Source organism: Carassius carassius, chromosome 5, assembly GCF_963082965.1.
Source record: "Carassius carassius chromosome 5, fCarCar2.1, whole genome shotgun sequence".
In the NCBI taxonomy this organism is placed as follows: Eukaryota; Metazoa; Chordata; class Actinopteri; order Cypriniformes; family Cyprinidae; genus Carassius; species Carassius carassius.
Window position 1 is genome coordinate 26,616,425 of NC_081759.1, and position 25,902 is coordinate 26,642,326.

Below are 25,902 nucleotides of genomic sequence, written 5' to 3' on the forward strand. Positions count from 1 at the left end.
CTTTTGTGAAAACTAAAGGGAAACTAAACTGAATTTAACGTTATTTTTGTCTCCGACATGATTAACCGTGTTATGTTGAACCTTATGCTCCTGAGAGTACAATCGACATTAAGTCATACTTGCTGTTCATATTTCTAATATAGTTGTTTTGCAATCAGTGGTCATTTATAGGAATGAATGTATAAATCTTATAATTTGGCAACAGTTGATTGTGTGAATTGCACTTAAGATATTTCTTCCTCAATTTTTTTTACTAAAAAAGGCTATAATGGGACCCATACAGTAATGTTAACATTAATCAGGACCGTTTATAGCGCTATCCAAATGTAGGCAGCTGACTAGACTTTGAAACACCGCCGCTGTGGTAGTTAGCTATTCCTTCTTGTGGCAATGTATCCGAGATTGACTGTGAGCGTCTCTCTTCAATTGGGAGTTTGAAGAAGGGGCGGGGCGATCTGAATAATCTCACAAACGCTGATGTACAAGACGCTGGATGGTGTATAATGCATCCCAGACGCGCGTGCAAAGTTTGCGAGCCCCGAACCGAGACGTATTTTCATTTGACAACCTCAGAGCAACGGACACTGTCCGTGTCTACGACAGGCTGTCCTGTGGAAAAACAGCAGCCATGGACTTTAATCTAGCGCTGAGTAGATCACATGAAAGGGGCGAGTCGCTGGAGCTGTTAGAAACATTTTCATGAACACACAGTGAGTCGCTCAGGGACTTTATACGGATGATTGCAATGATTATTGAACTCACGGGAGCCCAAACAGCGCGTGCCAGCTGTCTGGAACTGACCTTGCTGCAATAATGATGATGATGAAGGGGTGCAAGTGAACGTTTCAGGTACAAAACACGAATTTTCAAATTAGAATTACTGTATTATGCCTGTATTAGTCTATGCCTATTAAGCTACTTAAATGTTAGTTACATGTTTAAGTGAAGATTTGTAAACTACAAGTGTTTTAACGTTTGGAGGAGTAAGAAATACAAATCTTACAGATTATATAAAATCTGTAAGAATATATTCAATGATACACTTTTTGTTGCATTGGCTAATAGGTATCAGATAATAATGGCTAATGATGTCAGTGGGGTAAAGTGTCAACAACAGCTTTTCATGCTTCTTATTTTGATTGATTTGTTGCAGAAATGCACGTGTAAGTTAAAAAATAAGTATGCTTATCTCTACCTTAACCCATTAAATCTGATTGAATCACTGCCAATAGCATTAATTTATGTACTTAATCATGTGTTGCTCTTTATTGGCAAAAATAATAAATAAATAAACATTTCTGTTTGGAATTTGGTTTGCTCCTAAAATGGCCCTCTACTACAGTTGTTATGTGTTTAATGTGTTTCCTAATTTCATTTTTTTCAACATTCAAGCTGGCCGGTATTATCTACATGTCGACTTGTGGTATTATCTGAACTCATAGTGGATGAAATCAAAAGGAGACCATCTACTGCAAATGCTGCTGTGTGAATGGAAGTGTTCTATTTCTGAGGAAGCACTGTGTAAATGGAGACTATAAATCTACTTATCTCTGAGTCACATAAGCTCCCCAGCAACACTACACAAAGAGGGATACTCTATATCCTCGCATTTCTTAAACTGCTTTCTGAAACCCATTTGACAGGCACAAATTTATGAATGAACAAAAGTGCTTTGGTCAACTTATTGCACTGAATGTTTCCTCCACAAAATGTGCTGCTGCATTTCTGCATCTTAAGATTTGAGTAATGTTTACAGAAGGGAATAGGGTTGTTTATGCCATATTCTTTGGAAAAATCTGACACTTTTCTTCTTTGTTGATGTTGTGTATGAATTATTTTTGCACTGCTTTGAAAGTCAGAATCCCCATGCTGTTTTAGAGCACATTGTCAGGATTTGGCGAAGAGTGTCTCCCTGAATTCCTTTAAGCCCCCAAAGGGAATAATAGATTTGAGCAACCAATTGGAACAGGTTTTGTGGTAACTAAGATCTATTTAAAGCACCGGGTCATGTTTGGGTTGTTTGACTGTCCCAAACAAACAATTTGGTTTTGCTTTCCATGATCATGGTTTAGAGATAGATAACCATCTGTCTCTATGATAATCTGAGTGAGGGGATATGGTTCCCCATTTCATTATTTTGTATAATCTGCTGTTCAGAAGTAAGAGATTTCTTTCAAAAACATCTATAAAAAAATCTTACTGACCTCAAACTATTAAATGATATACATCTTTGTTTTTATGGGCTGTTGAAGACATTTGACTAGAGATTGACCTTACATAATGGTGATCAAATCAATATTCAGAGCTACCAGTATATTAAACTGTTTTGAAAACCTGTGTCCCAACAAACTAAATCACACATTCCCAATTACACAATATGCAAGAAAAACTGCACACACAGAAGATATAAGAAGCTGACATCTGTCTCTCCATCTGAGAGCATTCAAATACAGAGCCGCTTGTGGTGGGCTCTGTTTCCCCTCTGCAGGCTTGTTCATGGGGAGATTGCTGACTGAGGTTATTACTACAGCTCTCCACCACACTGAGGAATGTATTTACTACAGTATGTGTGTAGGACTGCCATCTTGTCTCCATTTGCAACTTATGAGGCTTAACTTGTTTAAAATGAAATCAGGAATTGGAGTTATTTTAATGTAGAAGCATAAAATATGATGGCAACAGGTGGATCCTCAAATAAGGATTCCTTGGTACCTTTTTTTTTTATTTTTTTTTTAGAATCGATCCAATCTTGATACCAACTGGACTAATCGAATGCAGAGTTTGCCTTTTGTGGGGCATAAGAATAACACAGAATAGGGTGACCATATGAGCCGTTCATACGGGACACGTCCCAGCCAGGATTTTAATAATGCCTAAAACATCCAGAGCAGTTTGACTAATAACATGCAGGTATTGTACATAATCGACCAATCGTGGGGCTGTGTGTGAGAAGGTGAGATCTAGAGGGAACGATCAAAGTGATGCAAATATCCGCACGTGTTTGTTTGTTCATTTGATTGACTTGAACTTGAGCGTCGCTGCGCACAAATCCCCCCCAAAAAAGTGCGCCACAATGCTTCAAGTCAAACGAAAGAACAAACACGTGAAAGCGATTCGAAAGCATACGGAGCCGTCTGCTCTGCTCTTTATAGCTCTCATGAATGTTACACAATGATCAACCTGCACAGTGCAAATAGCCAAAACCTGGATATTTTAGGCAATATTAAAATCCTGGCTTGTTAGCTGGGGACTGTTTTCAGGTGCTGCATAATATCATTGCTAATAGTCTAATCAGATTCATTGATCTATGCTAAACTAAGCTAAAAGTGCTACCGTGAGACCCGGAGATATGTTGAATGGATTCAAAATCTCAACTATTTAACTCCTAGGGGAGTTGGAAAATGAGCCTATTTTCAAAAATAGTGGAGTGTTCCCTTTTAACATTTCAGTCTGTTTAAATGCTCTGATGTTTCTATTTCCATGTATTTCCTTTTAGAAGTTGGTCACATATTGAACTCTTCTAATCCACATCATTAGCTAATCAGCCCAGCGAGAGCATGATTTTCTTAAATTTCTGGCCAGCATTAGCTCTTAGATTTTCAGTAAAGACCTTTTTTCAGTTGCCCCGGATGAAGCAAGAGGGAAGGAATTTCACACAGTGTTTAAAAGATTATTGTGAATATGGGAAATTTGGGGTCATGCGGAATGAGAGTGGTTTACGATGTCTAAGCCAGAGTTCATTCAGGCTTTGTTTGTGAATGACATGAATATATTTGACACATTTGCAACACATTTGAAATTCAGATTATGTAAAATGTTTACTGTGGTCCATCAAACACTCTGTATTGCATTTAACCATTAAGTTTTAGTTTTTTATTTTATTTTTTATTTTTTAATACAGTGACTGCTTAATAACTATGCTAACAAAATATCTAGGACTGCTTTTCAGACAAATGTCACAAAAACACGCTTGTTGGGTTTTCTGTTTAAAACAGTACTTCAACATATTTTTTTTAACATTTTGGTTATATTATGCATTCAGACATTTATGTTCAAATAATTTTAGGGCCACTGTATGTGACCTAATATGATTTATTACAAGAATCACATGATACTGCACAATGTCTTCCCCGTGTCTTCACAAATAAGACTTTGGAATAAGATTGTTTGTTAATCTAATTGTTTTTTCAATATCATTAGCTTATTGTAATATCCGTTTCTTGTGGTAATTTTAAGGCACTGAGCCTAATCTTAATCCTGTTTTTCTAGTGCTTGTTATTAATGTGAATGCTCATTCACATGTTGTTCCCTTCAAGTTCGTCACATGATGCTCTGACAGTTTCTTGTGTTGGTCACCACTTTGTGTCCAATGTAAAATCTGGATCCCGAAGCAAAACCAACCAAGAACCACTAACGTAGATGCAGTTGGACAGATACTTTCAAAATAGCTTTTGAAGAAATGTCAGTGTTTTGGTTTTGAGTATGTGCTGAGTCAGACTTTTCTGACCTTAGATGGTTTTTGATGTGTCTTTTGCACTGAGCAGTGGTCTGTGAAAAGTTTCAAAAGAGTTTTGGAGCATTATATAGATCTCAGCTTGGACATAGAACTACATGAATCCGAGTTTTTGTTAGGAGCCTGAGCAATCTTCATCAGACCCTACAAATACATGAAAATGTGGAGTTGAATCAGCATCTGGATAGAAGCGCTTATATAATAATACTTTCAGTCATTGCATAATAATCATTGATATCAGATGTCCATAAACCAGAAATCAGTTTATAAAAACTGTCTCTTAGCTTGACTCTTCTTCTCTTTTATGTGGTCACCAATCTATTTATTGTGTCGCCATATCTCATCTTTTGGTTTCATTACACAAATCATGACAAACACTAGACTGTGGGTGTGAAGTGGTAGAACAGTTTTCTCCTTTCTTCTCTCCACCAGACTGATGGAATTCAACCCGTTTGCCAGGAATTCCTAAGTGCATCTGTTTAAAGACTAAAAGCATTATCCTGTCATGGAGCCATTGCTTTACTCCTGTCCTGATGATGACCATGATCAGGGTTCTTTGCATTCCTCTCTTGCCCCCTGTAATCCAATATGGTAATGTGACAAAATATCTTGCGCCTAATCCTTAATGGTATTTCTGTGCGAGTCGTTATGGTTATGGCAAATAAGATGGAAAAGTATCTAAATCTAACCCAAGAAATGGGATTTCCTTACTTGGCCTGTCACAGTATTGGTTTATTCTTGTGAGTATGCAGGATCCATTGCAACATATGATTTCCAGGTCCACAATTTTATGCACATCTGCAGTTGCTTGGCTTACAGCCATGGGAAAAGATTTTTAAGAGGTTTCAGCAGTGCATATAAATGGGCGTCTTCCCAACCTGACGTCTGCACCTTCGATATGATTCCCACGTATGCGCTACTTTGAGATGTCTACCAAATCCAAGATTGCAGAAAAGCAAACATAGTGCTTATTTAGCCAACACTGTATGGGAAAGGTCTTTGGCATCCCCCAATCCACGACAACAAATCACTCCATGTACTGTAGCTCAGAGAGACTTTGAGGACTTCAAGATCATTTCAGCCAGTCTGTGTTGGTCGCCGTTCTGCTTAAATTGTGCTTGGCTGGAATAGATGGATTTCCCTACTGCAGCTGTGGTTTAGTCTGAGAGAGGCAATGTATGCCTGTTGCTGGGTTTCTCTGAGACCCATTAGCTTTTACGGCAGCTTAAATTCCTTGTCGATGTGCCAGAGCTGAGATCATGGCTTGTTTTTCTTCTTGTTTGGTCTTTATCAGATGCTGATTTGCTTGACAGGTCTTCAGAATGGCAGGTTTTTATCTCATTTTTCACTTCGGTTGTTTCTCTTGGGTGTAATAACAAACACGTGTCTGCTTCGGTGGGACACTGATGTGGGCGATCTCTTGAAAGTGCTCCATCAGTGCATGGCACACACCTGCTGTGAAAAACCACGGCTGCAGAGCTGGATGAGTTTATTTATTTTTTTGTAATCATTCATCTGCATCCACGTTTCTTCTTTCCTTCAATACCTCCAATGATATACTTTTTTTCCATCCCCTGCATTTTGTGCTGTGGTTTTCATCCATCATTCTAGTTCTGAGACGCAGATGGTAGTTGGCTGAATGTTTGGCTTTTGATTGATATGAGGTTGATGAGCACCATTGTCTTGTTATATCACTTTATTGTGTGGTAATGTAATGTTTATGTTGCCTTGTGCTTATGATCCAGCATGTGTGGGTTGGCAAAGCTTGAGTTAAATGGTCTAGCAAAAGTAAGTAATGGCATGAACAGTAATGACTGAACTTACATCATGACATCATGTACATAAATCACGTTTGGAGCTGCAGACTCATTCACTGCAGACTTAAGACACTCCTTCTCTTTTATTAAAGAGGCAGTTCACTCAAGAATTAAATATTTAATTATTTATCCTCATGTGGTTCCAAACCCTATTGACATTCTTCCTGGAACACAAACTGTGAAATTTACAATTTTGTTTTCTATATAATGAAAGTCAAATTTAAAATTGAAAAAGCACCATTAAAGGCTCAAACGCCAAAAATTCAATTTGTTATCCATTGAAAATATCTCGGCTGTATCCTACAAATCGAATATTTTATTATAGATTTTATTTCAGTTTGTTCCTCCACACTTATTTTTCAGTCTGGTCTGGGATTTCCATTGTTGGGTGAACAGGCATGACATCAAAAATGTACCTCATTTATTTTCTAAATCATGTTCTCTTAATCTTGTTAACACTGTATCCATGCATATGTTTGATTTATAGTTTTGAATCAAAATGTCTGGAAACGACAAACTTCTCTCTGGTGATGTCTGTTGAACTTTTAGTCCTCTTAAACCCCATGCTCAATCAAAAACAAACAAGCATTGAAATGAGCCTGCATTTTTGAGTGCACCGATGGAAATAACGAAGTCCCTGCCCAACATTTTTTCTTTTTCAAATCCATTACTGCCGTTATTTCCGTTTCATTGCAACTTCCGATATTGTAAAGAAAACAAACAGCTTAACCTCAAAAGATTTCACCTTGTTTTTTCTGTTTTGGCACAATGTAATTGCAGTTACACAGGGTGCAGTTGTTGGGACATGCACACCAATTGTACACATGTGACATTTATACCATCATTTGCATTGTGAAGGTTTTAAGGGCTACAAGGAAGACAATAGTGCTGCAGTGTGCAATAAGGTTTTTACGCAGCCGACAAAGTGTCATTTATCGGAATCATTTGGAATGCAGTGTAACTTTTCCAGACTGCCTTGAGATTGGGACTGTCATCAGAATCCAGGAAAGCAGATCTGGATTTTGCTGTGGCAGATTTGTGCCAAGATAGATTCGGTTGAGTTATGTTGAGACATTTCTCCTTTTTCCATTGATTTTCATGTGGGATGATTTTTGTCTCGAGTCCCACAACATTACAAACTTTGTTCTTATCAAAAAGGGAAGCTCATGGAAAACAGATCATGACAGAAATGGGTCAGACACTTTCCATTATCAGCTAGATGACGGGGAAAGAAACACCACAATAAAGGAACACTAGAAGCCTGAAATCCATTGTCTCCAATTGAATGAAAATGAGACCACAGCTGCTTTAATGCTTCAGACAGTGTGTCAAACCAACAAATTCCAGAGATTTGCTTTTTTTACCTGAAAATATCTGAAACATCCAAGCTGTCAGAAACTGCATAAAACTACCATCTTCTTCAGGGAATTGTGATCTTCATTGACATTTCCTGAACATTCCTCACTTTGTTGTATTTTTAACTTGCCAGTACTTTCTGTCCTTGCATCTTTTAGTTCCAGAAGATCTAATATGACTGCATTTGCATACCGCATTGATCCTGATCTCCAGAGAGGATCAGACCTGAAGCTATCATGCATGTCGTTTATTTTAAAAACAGCTCATGCTAATTTTAAGGATGAATTAATGTGGTATGTTTGCATGCCCATGCTCTGCAATCATGTAAAGAATGGGTTGACCTCGCTCTGTCATTAGCAGCTGCCCAGAGTGCAGAATGCATAATTTTTGACACATGATTTGAGCTGAAACTTAAATTTTCTCATATACATGACTACTACTTTAAGAGAGGCATGTCTCGAAACAAGTATTAGGAGGTCAATAATAGCAACATATACTGATAACATTGGATGCACTGTACGTAAAGATGTCAACAAGCAAAAAACAACTGTGTCATTGGACTTATTTTGTAATTGCTCTGTGTCTAAGTATGAGTGTGTTTAGAAAATCTTTTGATGAACAAACTGGAAACATCAGCATGTACTTATGATATTCCATTCATGACACATTTAATCACGGTCTTTCTCTCTAAAACAATTAGTCTCTCTTTCGTTTCTTTCATCTCCTCCATTGTCTGGCTTGCTGTTTAGGGGATGTAAGCAAATGCTTTGTTTTGGACTGACAGTATGGCTAGTCACTGTCATAGAAAGTCCACTCCCCCATGCTATTGTACAGCTGAAAGCTTGGAAAACTAGGGAAACAAATCACTCAGCCACAGTTCATTAGATCTGTGTGCAGCATTGGATGTAGTGTTTTCATTATATTGAAGGACATTCATTTGACCCTGGGACCCTGACATCAGTTAAACTCAAGGTGTGTGTGCTCTTTTGACTTAATATAACATTTCTTAAGGCTAGATGGTTGTTCAACAGTTTGTCTCTGTCTTTATTTGGTCTGCTTTAAAAGGATTGTACATCCAAAAATGAAGTTCTGTTGTTATATATTCATTGCCATGTCATTTCAAACCTGTAATTTCTTCTACTCCATTATGCTCTATAGTCATACTGGTTTGAAATGATGTGTGGGTGACAATATTATGAGAGAATTACCTGTTAACTGTTCCTTTAAGGATACGTAGATGTGATCCAGCATTTAAAAACTTGATTTAAGATACATAAATCCTTGGTGCTTTGTGCTTTTTGGTCACCTTTCATATGGCACCATTAAAACCAAACTTAGCAATACAAGCAGCGCAAATGATTAACTTTGATCATTTTAACTTGTTAATGTATAATAATGTTTCAGGTCTCAACCAGCTGAGATAGTCAGACATGTTCAGTATACAGCTAAATATGTCAGTCTAAGCTCTCTTTATGAGAATCACATGAGAGAAGAGCTAAAATGGTGGTCATATAAGATAAGTCTGTGAAAGTATTTTCTGCTGCTAGCAGTTAAAATTCTGAGTGTTTTTGGGACATGTCCCTGAGGTGCCATATATCACTATATCAGTATATCAGTTTCTTCTGTCATGACTCTGTTTTTGCACTTGTCTGGACATGGTGTAAAACATGCTCTGCACTTTTTTTTGCATCAATGCCCTTCCTTATTTCCAAAGCTCAGATAATTTCAAAACTACTACTACAGATTTAAAAACTCCTTTGTTTGCTTTCTGAATTAGACAGGCATTGTTCACACAAAATGATCCCTCCATAAATCACAAAAGGTGCAGTATATACACTGTGGTTAAAAAGGGCTGGTAAAAATGTTAATGTTTTTGAAAAAAGTCTCACCAAGGCTGTATTTATTTGATCAAAAATACAATAAGAACTGTAATATTGTTATATTAATAAACAAATATTAACATATTAATAAATATTCATATAGATTTAATATATTTTATAGCCATTACCTCAAGCTTCAGTGTCACATGATCTTTCAGAAATCGTTCTAGTATGTGACCCTGGACCATAAAACCAGTCTTAAGTGTAAATTTTTCGAAATTGAGATTTATACATCATCTGAAAGCTGAATAAATAAGCCTTCCATTGATGTTTGTTAGGATCAGTCAATATTGGCGGTGATACAACTATTTCAATATCTGTAATCTGAGGGTGCAAAACAAAAAAATTACAAAGAAAATCACCTTTTGAAGTTGTCCAAGTAAATTCTTAACAATGCATATTACTAATCAAATATTATACGTTTTGATATATTTACGGTAGGAAATTAAAAAAATATCTCATGGAACATGATATTTACTTAATATGCTAATGATTTTTAATAAAAGAAAAATCTTTAATTTTGACCCATACAATGTTTTGCTAAATACAGTATTGCTAAAAATATACCCCAGTGACTTAAGATTGGTTTTGTGGTCCAGGGTCACATATGCTGAATTGATTCTCAAGAAACATGTATTATTATTATTTTTAACAGTTGTGCTGCTGATTTTTTTTTTTTTTTTTTTATAGATTAAAATAAAATATCCAGTGTATGCTTGTTAGTATAAAGACTGGGGCTGTCAAACACTAAAATGACAATAAAGCACCATAAATATGTCATTCAACTGGAACAAGTGTGTTATATTCTATCTCTACCAAAGTCATACAATAACCTTATCTGAAAAACAGAACAAAATTTATGTTGTTAATCTTCCTGTGGGTCAGTGTAGCCAGATCACTGAGTCATTGTTTGAACTCAAGAACCAGATCAGATTTATAAACAAGAATTTGGATTGGTTTTGTGAACCGCATGAAAAGATTTTAACAGTTTAACAGAACCCCAGTACCTCTCACATGATCTCTCTTGAATGCACAAAGAAGAGCAACAGTGGATGTCAGAATTTGTAAATAAAGGCTTCGTAAGACTTTGAATATAGTGTGCAGGTCATTTAGTTTACTTGTATGAACAAAAATGTATATATGTGTATATATAGTGGACAATATATTATTTAAAAAGAATAATCTTTGGTGTTCCACAGAGAAAATAGGTCACCTGGGTGTGATCTGTAAATATGTATCTGACTGTAGGGCAGTGTATTCAGTGTGACTGTAAATCTTTGATTTAATGGACAGCTCTGTAATCCTCAGTATTGAAGGAGAAATGTGTTTATTTTGGTATCAATCTGGTTGATTTACATGCATTGTGATCATTAGCAGTTGGATAATTGTTTTTTCTTATTTTTCAGTTACTTGGCGGACCAGTGCTGGAATGGAGGCTGCATCTACTTGATCATGTTGCGAAGAATTAAACGCAAGGCTCCTCTCCCTCCATGCAATGGCAGTGGGGGCAACTCTGTGGACGGCTCTATTGACCACCGGCGCAATGTCTCTTCTGAGCCTGCAGGCAGCCCCACACAGAATGGACAGAACGGCAAACGAACCCGCAAATTTGGTGTCATTTCCCGCTCCTCCTTCACTCGCGACAGCAAAGACAGTAAAGATAGCCAGGACTTTGAGCATGAGAATGGCTACAGCTCCATGGAGGCAGAGGTCACGTCCCCAGAGAGCAGCACTCCTCAGGACACACCTACCGATGATAGTCCAGTCATTGGCTCCTCAGTGCTGATGTCCAGTCACATGAAGGTGGGAAGCACAGCCACCCTACCCAGCCGCTCCCACTCTCGCCTGTCTGAAAGCTACAAAACTGAGTCAATAAGCAGTGAACCTGCCAGTCAGGTAAGAAATATAACAGCGCAAAAATATTAGATTAAGATATCTTATAAAATGTAAAATAGCCTTAATTCTAATACAGTCCACATTATGATATATTATATATCATAAAGCCAAACTGTTTGAAATCTGATGTGTCTGGGGAATAGTTGCATAGATTATGGGCTAAAGGTGTAAAAACGGTGAGCGACGGTCGGGCTACTTTGTGTGTTCCACTCATTGGCTCCCGTCGGGCTCACATCTGCGGCAGTTTGCGCGCCAGGGACGTCAGCACGAGTGAGGGCTTTGATCGGATGTTCAGTTTATCAAACGAGTCATTAGCCCAGAATTAAAGTGAAAGTGATGAAAACAAATACGTAAATGAAGGCGGTACAGACAGAAGGCTCTTTAAATGTTACATGATCTTTCCCAATCATTCTAATATGCGAATGTTTTCATTACAACATGAGCCGCTTAAAATTATTAAAGTTATCAACGTTACCGATATTCAAAATGGTAAGCAAGTGCTGCTTTGTTTATGTTTCGTATATCTGCGTTTATTTCGTATATCTTTGTTTTGGTTTCCCCTTTTGATTGATGAATATTAATAGCCGCTGATATGGACAGCTCAGTCATCTCACGCAAGCGCAGAACGCGCATGTTAGTTTTCCGTCAGCTGCAATGTGTTCAAGCGCAGCTTTTTTGTCCAACGCTGCTGATGCGAGGCGACAACACCGTCGGCTTTCGTCGCCACTAGTTCTTTGAAGTCGGCTTGGTGTTTCCCGGCCTTAAAATGTCTCTGCAAAAAACTAAGCAAACAAACTTTGAAAGTCTTTGGAAACGCCCTTTAAGTGCACATATTTGAACATTTGCTCACTATGCTGTTAACTTTGCTTTGAGGTTGAATGAGTGGTTGGTTGATGCTCATCATCTAATTAGAAGTTTGGACCCCACAGTGTGGCTAACTGCATATGTTTCCCATTTGATTCTCCATTGGGACCGCTAGTGTTCCTTGGAGCATGTAAGCCTTGTGACATCAAACTGAGGGGCTCACTCAAAATAACCATAAAGGTTCTTCTAGATGTATCCATGTGTCAGTGGTTAGAAGAACTGCTTGGAGGGGTCATCCCAAAAAGATGCATGGGTTTGATTTTGAACAATCACATGGGATTTCGAAGGCAGACAAGGTGCGGCTTCCATGAGTTCTGCAACAAGCTATATTTGTAAAGCCACATGAGAGGATGACAGACTGAATCCATATGCTTAATTGTATAACTGTGTCCTTAACTAACATTTGAAATAAAATGTAAAAACGTTTTCCCACACAGATATATTTTGATGTTATATTTAATAGGGATGTATAATATATTGGTACTATATTGGAGTTTATTTACTTGATATATTATTATTATTATTATATATTTAATTTAGCAATTTAATTTCTGCTATTAAAATTTGACTTTTAAACATAATTTAATAAAATAAATTACAATTAAATGTAGCCTAATCTTAAAATTAAATGTAATCTTTATCAAATTTTAAAATTAATATTCTTTTTTTTTTGTACTGTACTTTATTATATTATCATGTTTAAATTCATGCCAATTGATTTTAGTTATTTGTTTTGTTTTTTATTTATTTTAAACCAGAATTTTATTCCTTGTCCATTTACTGTATTGGCTAAATTTAAATATCGGTGCATGTCACTTATTAAAGACAAAAATATTATTTTAAATGACTAAATCAACTTGACTAAATTAGGTTACACAAATTAAAGTTGTTTTTAAAGGTCAAGGAATTAAAAAAAAAAATGTTTTCACTAATTTCATCGGATTATCTAAATGATTGAAAGCATGTAAAATATTGGCACTTTTACAAGCAAATTAAAAATCATTTTAAAATCAACATTATCTCATTGAGCCACTGAAATGAGTCATATTAACTTGTCACCAGTGTTGTAGCTCACCAACCACAATATCAAAGAACAATTCATTGTGTATTTTTCTTAAAAAAAATATTACTCATGCAAACACACTGATGACTAATCAGTTATGACTTCACAATCCAGATGACAGAAAATATAATCTATGTCTAACATTAATGATGTGCTCTATCTTTTAAGTACACTTATCCAATGTGATAAAATACATTTTCTGTACAGTCCTACAGAGTAATGTTAATTTCGTAAATGAAGACTATGAAGAAAAATGTTCGTTGATGAGCTTTTTTGCCATGACAAAGACAAGATGACAAATAATCTTGATAAACGATAACTAAGACTATATCGATCATATAGCTTTACTATAGCTTTCATGAGTGCAGTTGCCAGATATCAAGGGTTCTAATCCCCGAATCAGAGCTTCTCTGTTACATGAGCCCCTTTCATGCTGCACGTTGGACCCGGAAAATTGCCAGAACATTGCCAGGTCGCCTTCTGTGTGGATGCAAACATGTCCCAGGATTGATTCCAGGATTTATTCTGGGTTGGGGACCTACTAACATTGCCGGGTTCAGTCCTGGAACGAGTGCTGTGTGAACAAAAGCCAGAACTAATGCCATAAAGGGTGTGTCGTAGTGATGACGCACGTTATCGCGCAACTCTTTTACCAGGTGTTTTGAAGGCAGATCTACGTTCACGACAAAAATATGTGCAAACTGTAATAAAGCAGAGATCAGTTAGTTCCTCACTTTCCACGCTGAAGATGAGATCGTTTGCCAGCTTAAGTGAAATTTAACGTACCTAGTGTTTTCGACATTATTTCGTACAGTATACGTTACATCCAAAGGATCAATTGCCAGGACACATTACCCATGTATATTACCCGGATACATTTTCTTCATTTTCTTGAAACTAAATAGGATAATTTTGACTAAATATGATCAAATCTAACAAGGACACTTTAACACGAGACTAAGACAAAGACTAAGACTAAAATGAAAATAGCTGACAAAATTAACACTACTACAGAGATTACCAGGCAAGTAATTAGTAGGATTAATGTGTCTGTGCAAGCGTTGGGTAGGAACATGTCAGTGGGAGGATGTGCAAGCTTAATCTGACAGTGACAGAGGTGGGTAGAGCACCCAAAAACTGTACTCAAGTAAAAGTAAAAGTACTTCTAGAAATATTTACTCAAGTAAAAGTAAAAGTACTAGTCTTGAATAGTTACTTGAGTAAGAGTAAAAGAGTATCGGATAAAAAATCTACTCAAGTAGTTAGTTACTAGTTACTTTGGGTCATATATACTGAGCCTATTTTTATTTAGATATATAGATAAAATGTATGTAATGTATGTGTGTGTGTATAAATGTATATATTTCATCAGCCTTTACTCCAATTTATGTAATTTATTATAAAACCCTGTCTGTTTACTTAAGTAACAGATATAGGTGTCATGCCATAACATATTTTTAATACGACTGACTTTATATTAAATGTGAATTTAACATTAAAAGTTAATGTGATATAAATATTGCTACTAATCTTTCATTGTTCAGAAAGAGAGCAAATAACACTTACATTATTAAAGATAATTTTAACTGACAGTCTAGATTTCAATCACTCTCAGAAACTCCCATTAAAATCACTGAAACTGTTAACACTGTGAAATCAATATCTTAATTAAAGATTCGTACACACATCTGCACTTTGTTGTTTCTGCGAGAGAATTCGCCAGAAAGAGGTATTCAGTCAGTGAGCGAGTGAAGGAAGCACCGGCATTTTAGCGGTGACTCATCTGAACGCCTCTGATTGGCCAATGCTTTAATAAGCTCAAAAGAATCATGTGTGATTGTTGATGATTGTTATAATGCGCAGCGCTGTATAAACGCATCTATCTCTGGCTAGCGCCAGCAAGCAATCACAGATCTGAATTTAGCAGCTGATGTTATGACTTGCTGAACGTACTTGCACCAGTGTGATTGTATTAAAATTAATAAAATCTTAATCGGCTATTTTTTGTCTTTTGGAAGCTGCATTCAACTTGACTCCCCTCTGTTATAAGCCACACGTACAACAAACTAATGTCACAGTGGTATCGTGTACTGTAATCGAATGTAGCCCAAGTTATTACCTGTTAAACAGTAGACAGCACACGCGGTGATCATCTAATAAGGATCTCCATCGCTAGCAAATAATAACCTTTGCAGATTTGCTTTCAATTCAGTGCAGTTCCAGCCACGTTTTCAACGCTGCTGCTGTTCTTAAACGTTACAACTCCGAGTGAACCACTTCAGACGCTCAGCGCGTGCGGCAGGGAACTGAACGACTCATTCAAACTGATTCATGAACCAATTCACTCGTTTGCCAATTGGTTTGATCAAGCCTTTGAACAGAATTGACTCAGAATAATGAATCATTCGCGAATGGGCATCGCTCATTGTCCAAAGAAAAGTAGACGGCGCGTTTGGAATAAACTGAAGCATTATAACATTTATTGCATTAAGATAAAGTAACGAGAGGAGCGTCGCCCACAGTAACGAAGTAAAAGTACAGATTTTTCCCCAAAAATTTACTCAAGTAAGAGTATAAAGTACCCATCTTTAAATATACTCCGAAAAGTATTCGTTACCCCAAAAAATTACTCAAGTAAATGTAACGAAGTAAATGTAACTCGTTACTACCCACCTCTGGACAGTGAGCAGGAAAAGCGTGAGAACCTGAGAAGAGAGGCAGCAGACCATCTCAGTCAGATATTTTGTTTCAGTGATTCACTCAGCCGACAGGCTTTCCTTGAGAACATGCCCCTCTTCTAGACAGATTTCAAATAAATAATGAACAAGTGGCAGCATGTTTGTAGTTTTGAGGTGTGTGCTAACTCAACTGTCATGTTGGGAAGGAGTTATAAAGGTAAAGTGTGTTTCTGCACCACAAGAGGCACCAAGCAGAAATGCAAAAATAATGAGCTCTTCTAAGCAGGTTATTCAGAAACCTCAAGCACCTTCTGTCTAGGCTGAATAGTCAGATATATGCAACCACTCAATAGTTTGTGGTCAAAACCTTTTTTCCATGATCCTTTGATGCATCGAAAGTTGAAAGGATCCATAGTAAATACTAGCAAAGACTTAAATTGTTACAAAAACATCACATTTAATCAAATTAATGCACCTTTACTGAATAGAAGTAATCATAAAAAAAAACGAAATCTGATATTTTATATAGTAGAATATTTAGCTAATATGTAAAAAAAAAAAAATTGGCAAGTCTGGAAAAAAATCCCTTTTTTTTGTTTTGTTTTTTATCTTCCACCATGTTAACATCTTGCCAGTGTTTAACCATTTTAACATTGAAAATCCCAATATTTCCTTTAACTGTGTACGTACAGACAAAAACAGAGCTTTGAATGACAAAATGGTAACTGATGATAGAATTAACAATATGAACAGTAGTGTAAAATCAAATTAGTATGCTAAGGGAATAATTGTCAGAATATTGTTTAAAAATATATTTTAAGGCAAAGTCATGACACGTCTTTGAAATGGTTTTTGAAAATTCATGGGCTTATGTAATAGTGTAACTTTTAGAAAAGCTTTGATGTCAGTCACAATAGCTATAAATGGCTCGGTGGCTGAAATGAATTCATGCATTTGAAGAACGCTGCCTTTCGAGTAAGACTGCTACAGTAGTCCTGCAATTTTACAGATGATGAAAACAGTATGGATTCATCATGTTTGTATAATTAATTGCTATTTGTGTTTCTCAAATCTAGTAGCATATTTAACTGCAATTTTGTGTCTAGTCTTCTTATTTAATAATATAAATATTATTTTTAAATCACTTTTTCCATTGCCTAAGTTGATTATGTAAAGCCTGACTTTAAAAAAATAAATGAACACTGAATGCCATGACGTTATGATATATTATGGCCTTATGTTATATATTAAGTTCAGTCAAGAAGACGGCTGTTTTTCCTGCAACTGGAGTAACAAGAGAAACAAGATTACATCCATTTAACCTCATTTTGAAGCTGTTATTTATTTTGCTGTCAGTTATTCATTCAACATTCATTCACATTTATTGTTAAAAGCTATTTATCCATCATAACAGACAAAAAAATCACAAAAAGTTCACCTCATTGTTTTTTTTTTCAGTTAATGCCAGAGCAGACAGAAAGAAAAAACAGTAAATGTCACTTGATGAACCTGAATTCATATTTTAGACCGAACGTAATCATTTATCAAAGGACAAGAACATTAATGACAGTAATGGCAATGTTGATGCCGTCATCAGTAGAAGTGGCTGTTGAATCTGTCAGAAACAGGTAGGGTGACCACCTGGCTATTGCTCTGTTGCAGGTCAGCAGACCTGATTTTGCGGGACAATGCGGGACACGAGGGAGAGAAATTACTATTATTATACTAGGTGAATAAATATTGATTTTTTTTATTAGATATCTTTTTGCAGTGATGTTAACATGTTTTAAACTGCTAAAAGGGTTTATAAAAATGTTAATGACGGTGCAGGTGCTGACCGGCGCTGTGAACATCACTAATAATATTTAATAGTAATATCAGTAAAAAATTATTTTAACAGCACGTGTCTATTCAATCCAAATAATTAAGTGAAAATAATAATCCAATCGCTACAAAGCACATTTCCAAATAAGCACATAAATTCCATTAGGAAAGACTAGAAAGATTAAATGCGTTCTTACGGGATTCAGTGAGAAAAAAATTGTCATGCTAGCGTTAGCATTTTTTTGTTGTGCATTTCTCTTGTGACTTTCCTCATCTCCGTGCCTCCTTACATCCCCCTCACCTCCATGTGTGATGGTGAAACTTCGGTGACATACACTGCAATCTCCTTTCTTAGGGTCACCTGTAACTGGTTTTAACTATGTATATTTTTTCTCCCATTCCTTATTATACGAACAAAGACGCTTTTTCTTCTCGGGAGCTCTGGATAGATCCATTTTTCCGGTCCTTTTTTTTTTTTTTTTTTTTTTTTTGTCTGTGTGGGGTTTTTTTTCTCAGTGTTTATTTTCCCGCTCTGGCTAGAACCAATAATAACGGCTGCGCTGCGCATGTTCAGTGTTTTCTTATTAACATTTTTTTTTATTGTAGAATTGTAATTTAAAGGACGATGAAATAAAATGACGAAGACAAAATTAAAATGCGGGACACTGCTTATGACTTGCGGGACAAAGCTTCAAATTTCGGGTGGTCACCCTAGAAACAGGTGCTCCTAAAGTTTATCTTCTTTTGATTCATGTACTCTCCAGAGGAAGTGAGTCTGAGTTAAAAAAAAAACAACAACATGGAAAATACATCAGTTCTTCCACATAACCTTTTTAATTGTTTGCAGGAAAATACTCTGAAATTGTATAAACAATGTTTCCTAATTTGCTGAAACTACAGAGATGATTAGTTATTCTTGAAAGAAATGCTGCATGAAATGGAAACCATTTTGAAGACTGTAATGTAAGTTAAAACCACAAAACAGCTGCTGCAGGACTTGCAGTTTATTTAGTGTTATATAGTGAAGAATGTTCCTGATTGTTCCACCATACGGATAAATACCCCCCTCTTCTTTGCAGCCCCATGAGGGCAGCCGGATCTGGAAGATGCACATGGTGAAGGGTCAGGATGGACTGGGTATCCAGATCACGGGCGGGCGAGGGTCCAAGCGCTCTCCTCATGGTATCATTGTGGCCCACGTGGAGGAGGGAGGAGCTGCACAGAGGTAAATGGCTTTCATTTGCCTTTTTATTTACGGCTTTCAAAAGGTTTTGATTTGCTGCCGTGGCAACAGTAGGTGCTGTGGTGACACTGCTCAATCAGCATCTCATGCATATGCGAGCGCCAGGGAGTCTTGAGTGCCCTCCACGATACTCATTAATCTTCAAAGCCATTGCGACACCCTTACATGGGTGCACAGAATATATCCAGCCACGCTGCCATATATACAGTAATGACCGTCAGGTATCAGAAGTTTATTAATTATTATATTAATATGGTATTGGTAATCAATTTAATTATGAGCATGCATAATTAAATATTTAATTTGTGAATTACTGAATTTGTCTTTGAATTATCGAATTATTAAATACTGAATTATTTGTGAATACTGAATATTTAATTGAAATGATTTACCTTTTTTATCATATTGTCATATGATGAAATACCATATCCAGATATCAATGAAATACCATATATCTGGCTTTCTGACGATTTCCGCATCTACCAATCTGCAGTTCCGTGGTATGTGAGCAAATAACAGTAATTTTCCTAAGCTGGACAGACCTAGCATATGACTCTTACATATATAATATTCCTTAACTTGTACAAACACTGATTAATAATAAAATTCTATAAAAAAATATATATATTTTTTTATATATATAAATATATATATTTTTTACGCTCACATGCGAATGGTAGCTGAGAGAGCTCAACACGCTGCAACTTAAAAAAACAAATGCAAATTAAGAAAACATCTAAATATACAAATACAAATACAAATACAACACAACCAAACACAGAAACGCACTGCAAATACTCACAACACAACCAAACACAGAAATGCACTGCAAATACTCACATCACAACCAAACACAGAAACGCACTTCAATTACTCACAACACAACCAAACACAGAAATGCACTGCAAATACTCACAACACATTCGAACACAGAAACGCACTTCAAATACTCACATCACAACCAAACACAGAAATGCACTGCAAATACTCACAACACATTCGAACACAGAAACGCACTTCAAATACTCACATCACAACCAAACACAGAAATGCACTGCAAATACTCACAACACATTCGAACACAGAAACGCACTTCAAATACTCACATCACAACCAAACACAGAAACGCACTTCAATTACTCACAACGCAACCAAACACAGAAATGCACTGCAAATACTCACAACACATTCAAACACAGAAACGCACTTCAAATACTCACATCACAACCAAACACAGAAATGCACTGCAAATACTCGCATCACAACCAAACACAGAAATGCACTGCAAATACTCGCATCACAACCAAACACAGAAACCCTCTTCAAATACTCAACAGAAATACTGCAAATAATCACAACAACCTTTCTGTATTTGCAGTGCATTTCTGTGTTTGGTTGTGCTGTGAGTATTTGCAGTGTGTTTCTATTTTGCAGTGCATTTCTGTATTTGTTTGTTGTTTTTGCAGTGTGTTTCTGTTTTGCAGCATATTTCTGTATTTGGCTGTGTTGCGAGTATTTGCAGTGCGTTTTTGTTTTGCAGCATGTTTCTGTATTTGGTTGTGTTGTGAGTATTTGCAGTGCGTTTCTGAATTTGGTTGTGTTGTGACTATTTGCTAAAGCTGGGACGATACGCTAACCTGATGATACAGTACTATCCCAATACGTGTGTATCCCGATTCCCGATTCAATATATATTGCAATAATTTTGTTTTTGTGTGATTCGGTATTACAATTTATTGTGATTATTGTTTGCTTATTAAAGGTTAGAAAACGTAAATATACTTAATCATACCCTTAAAGAGACTGTATATGATGAGTCATATTAACAAAAACAATGCGTCACATCTTTCTTAACTTTTATTTCAGGAGCATACGCATACACAGTGTATTTTTTTACGTACCTTGAACCATGAAACTTTCAAGTACCAAAACCCTGAACTGGCACATGAATATAATAGTCAAAAGTTTCATTAAAATGAGTAGAAAAAATATTTTCTATAATAAAATAAAGTTTCATCTTTTTATTATTTATTTATAAAAATTTTGTCATGTTTTCATGGCAGTGTGTAAAATCCAAAGTGTTTCCGCACTTGGGATTCAAAACGTGAAGGTGCAGAAAGAGTTCTTGAATGCCTCCGCCATGGATTTGCTTTCTCACACCGGCTTGAAATGTATACGACGTCATCTAATACAGTAGCGCTGCAAAGACCGATCATTGTATGATGTCATTAAAGCACCGGTACGTGATGCTTCAAGTCGAACACACCTATACACTTCGCCCTCTGTTGGAATAAAATCTTTAACTTCTCCACACCACCTCTTAGGAAAAGTAAAATTATTACATATAAATAGATTCTGAGATAAACCAGTCGATTTTTAAATCATTTTAAAAAGATCCACTATAGTAAGGTGAATCGTAATATTTTTATTGGGTTGTATTGGGAGTATTTGCAGCGTGTTTCTGTGTTTGATTTGCAACACTTGTTGTTATGCTGATGTTTTTCATCTGCAGCGTGTTGAGATCTCTCAGCCACTGTACATGTGTATTGCCCCTCAAACTCCATATAAGCTGCAATATGTTGAGGAATTTGCTGACTTGCTTCCCTTTGTGATTCATTAAAACACACTTTAAACAAAGTTTGGAGAAAACACAACAACCTGAGGGTAATGAGCCAAAAGCTGAAATGAAAACTTTGTTGCCTCAACAAATTTGAATTAATCCCTCCAGTTTATGTGCTAAGTTAAATAGACGTGTTCAGGGAAAATAGGCCCTTGTGGCTTTGCCTTGGGACCCAAAAAATGAACTGATTTCAGATATACAAATTCATGAGATGTTGCACATCTGTTGGAAAACACATACTCGGCTCCCCCACATGACCTACAGTCAGAGACTGCTATTTTTGCTACTGTATGACCGGCACTAGGGTTATGGTTATAATTTAGCAGTACAACATTTTCTCCCACACAGTTTTAATGGGGGGCCATTTCTGAGAAACCTGTAGACATGAATCATGTGTATTGGTCAAACTGGATGCTTTCCAAATCTTTCTTTCTAGTGAGGTGCAAGTGACATGGTTTTCCATGGTGGTCAGATCAGGGCCATCAATACAGCATGATGTGGGTAGTTATGACGTTTGCTGCTCTTATATAAGAACTAACACTGAGATAACCTCAGATTCCTTCATCTGTGACTGAAGCCCTGAGGATTTTGACCAGAGGCTTTAAGATTTTGAATCTTTCTCTCTTCACTGCACACTGTTCATCGTAATGAAACTTCAGTTCAGTGGTCAGGATCCAGACTGTCTTAGGAAATTTGGAAATAGAAGAATGCAACTGAGACAGACTTTGTCTTTGTGGGATATTATGACTGTAATTAAAATTGTTTTCTTGATAAAATCATGATGAAACTGTTGTCCTTTTGCTCTGAGCTCAATGGTTGTTGCATCCTTTGCACCTTCTAGATGGATAAATAGTTAAAATGAATGTGGATCACCCAGAAATAATATTTGAACCTCTAAATGTAGATAATTCCTTCTCTTGTCCCATGACAGACGGTCATCAAGGACATCAAATATAAAAATAGTTTGAAATGTGTTTTTGTTCTCTCAGTTCAAATAGGTTTTATTAATTTTATTTACTTTTTTAATAAATATTCCTGGTATAATTGCAAATTATTTATTGGTCCACATTATCAGGGACATCGCTAAAAATCACTGCTTCTTGAAAAAGGCTTGTGAGTAGGCAGAACCATTGAGCATTTTTTCCAGAAATTGTGATAGTAGTAATATTTATGGTTTTATTAATTTTATTAATCATAATCACATAGATTTCAGTATTTTAAAATATTTTTTACAATTTTATACTTCAACTTACACCTGTTTCAACATTTCAGATTTTCTTTAACTATATATAAATGTGTGTGTCTATAATATTATATTATGTGTGTGTGTGTGTGTGTGTGTGTGTGTGTGTGTATAGTATGTGTGTGTGTGTGTGTGTGTGTGTTTGTGTGTGCGTATTTGCATATATTGATTAAATTATGTTTTAATCCTTTCCTGCCATAAAGGATTCATCACAGGTTGTTGCTGTCTCTGGCTGACATTACTTACACCAAACTGTCATATTGAAACCACTTGACATAATCCAACCAATTCTTGATTAACATTCATTAACATCCCATTACCATTTCACTTTAATAGCTGCAATGTGACTTCAGGAGTGTCTGCTGCTTGTTACGCAAGGACCTGATTATGCTTTCTCTGGTTGTTTTTTTTATTTCAGAGATGGCCGTCTGAAAGCAGGGGATGAGTTACTGATGATAAACGGTCACTCCCTGGTAGGACTCTCACACCAGGAGGCTGTAGCTGTCCTCCGGTCCACTGCTGGACTCGTACAGCTGGTAGTGGCCAGCAGGGTGAGTTTGAGTTTGCTGGCAAATCAGCTTCATACTAAATCAATAATTGTCTGTCATTGTATTGGGAAGCATCTTCATGCTCAAATAATGAGCAGTTCTTGCTGTGGTCCTTGTATAAAGTGTGTCAGCCGTTCAAGCACATAAAGATGTCATAAGCAGATGCTTGTAGCAGTTAAAAAATTGAACAGTGAAGCACTGATGGGTTCGCCGCTAGGCTTTCTGAGATAAAGTTAAAAATACTCGCAGGCTGCTCAGCGGCACACAACATGCTTTCTCCAGCTGCTCTTCCTTCCTTCCCCAGGATGAATCTGAAGTGGACTTCCACAAGTACCCGTCCACCAGCTTGCCCGACCTAGTGAGCACGTGCTCTGGTCCGGACGCCTCTCCCTGCCCTGGGGAGGAGAAGGAGAACATGGAGCCGGATGTGGAGGACGTGAGGGCCAGCAGCCTTTCACTGCCCACCCAGGACTTGGTACGTACGTTTGCTATCACCTATCTGCCTGATTATCTGCCGCTTTCATCTGGTGCTGCCTCAGCTGCACTCAGATCGAGCTAGAACAGACTGTTTTCTGTTTTTGGTAGCGTTTGTGATTAAAAGTTTGCTTCGGGGAGAAATGTCCAATGCTTTTATAATCATAATCTGTTTTTTTGTGCGAGTATGTGTTGTCTTCCCTTAAACATTGAAAGGAGCCTCGATGAGGTGTTTGATAAAAAGCAAACACACTTCCAGGGTTTGTCTGATAAGAATAAACAAGACTTTCCTGCTATTTTTTTGAAAAATCTAAATACCTGCAGCGTGTTGTGATTTAAGATACAGCATTTCCTTTTAAGGAAAGCACAGTTGCTTTATCTGTTTGCCTCGTTTGATCTGTGTGCCAGGGCCCCATTTATGTTCTTCAGGTTTTTATCTGTTGTTTTGCCAGAAAAATATTAGTGCCACGGTTTACCAAGCCATTGGCTCAGCATTTGTTCGTTTCATCACAGAAAACAAATTATTCATTTGCTCTGCGCAAGCAGGCGTACATCAAATCGCTAATGCCACACAGCATTAATGCTTAATCACACAAAATGAGACATTGCACTGGTTTGGTGATCAGTAATGACAACATAGCTAATGCAAGTCAGTAGGACACTGGCAGGACCACACAACTCAACATATTAGGATTAAACTCTTGCTTGGCTGTTTCAGAGAACAGCGCCCATGATGCTTTGCTTGAGATGTTCTGCGGTGTGGAGTAAAGTGGGTCATTCCACCCCCCGACTGTGTCTATACTGCGCACACATTATTGCTTTCAGGACAAAAAAAAAAAATGGAAAAGAGCAACCATCCCACCTTCTGTCTAATTACATTAGCATTCCATGGCTCCTGCTGGTCGTGGATGTGAATTTGGGGAAGTTAAGACTGGATTTGTCTCCCTGAAATTCTAACAGATGCTATTTTGTCATCCTCTAGTCCTTATCAATAATTTACTCATAGTGATCATAGTGACACCGTTCCAGCTTAAAAATAGCAAACAAGGTACTGTATGGTATATGGTTCTGTGTGTGTGTGTGTGTGTGTGTGTGTGTGTATATCACTGAATGATTGGATGGGTTGGAAAGACAAAAAAGGTACAAAGCTGTCAACTGGGCAGAACATTTGTACCTCATTTACCCATTACGGGTGCATATCAGTACCTTAAAGGTACATATTAATATCTAAAAGGTACATATTAGTTGGTACATATTGTACAAGCCCCAATGACAGCTTTTATACCTTTTTTCCTGAGAGTGTAGATAGATGGATAGGTGTGTAGATGCATGGATAGAACTCTAGATATATAGATAGATTTCTTTATTCTTTATATATAATTTAAAAAGTTGTTTCTGAGAATCTTTGCATTGTTAGACAAAGACGATCTTAACCTAGTTAAACATCAGTTGGATTCACTTCGTCACTGCATAGATGAACACGTGTAAGTAAAGGCTTCTGAGACATGATGAGGTTTGAGGAGCCTGTGGAGCTTCCTCTCATCCTGTGTTCTCTCGTCTCCCTCCAGGCTTTAGTCTCTAATGAATGACAGAGTGGGAGCTCTTACAGGGTGATGGGGGCTGGAAGAGGATTGAACAATATAGTTTGCTCTCATTCTAATTTCCCGTGATTTACTGTCCTGGTCACATGCTGTTTTTGTTTTTAGTATTACTTTCTCAGAATGTTTTTTTTTATCATAGGTCCTGCGATATTGAAATGACAAACTGTGGCGTTCTATTGGGTTTTCACTTTATAGGCATCACATCGAAAAAATGTTGAAAAATAAATCTTAAGAAGAATTTTAAAATTGTGGTTTTTTTTTTTTTCAGTCTTGGGAAAAAAA

The 25,902-nt window shown here is 36.8% G+C and overlaps 1 protein-coding gene across 4 annotated transcripts in view; it reads left to right on the forward strand.

The window, feature by feature from the left end:
• LOC132141101 (PDZ domain-containing protein 2-like) overlaps positions 1-25,902 on the forward strand; it is a 72,692-nt gene that overhangs the window by 20,585 nt on the left and 26,205 nt on the right. For 2 of the 4 annotated variants that reach the window (XM_059550335.1, XM_059550334.1), the window contains exons 3-6: positions 10,973-11,462; positions 18,971-19,116; positions 23,416-23,548; positions 23,850-24,020. In XM_059550335.1, the coding sequence (XP_059406318.1) occupies positions 10,973-11,462; positions 18,971-19,116; positions 23,416-23,548; positions 23,850-24,020 (940 nt within the window). Of the gene's footprint in view, positions 1-363; positions 850-8,572; positions 8,659-10,972; positions 11,463-18,970; positions 19,117-23,415; positions 23,549-23,849; positions 24,021-25,902 lie in introns of those variants that run through there. The other 2 variants (XM_059550336.1, XM_059550337.1) reach the window with 2 other exon arrangements.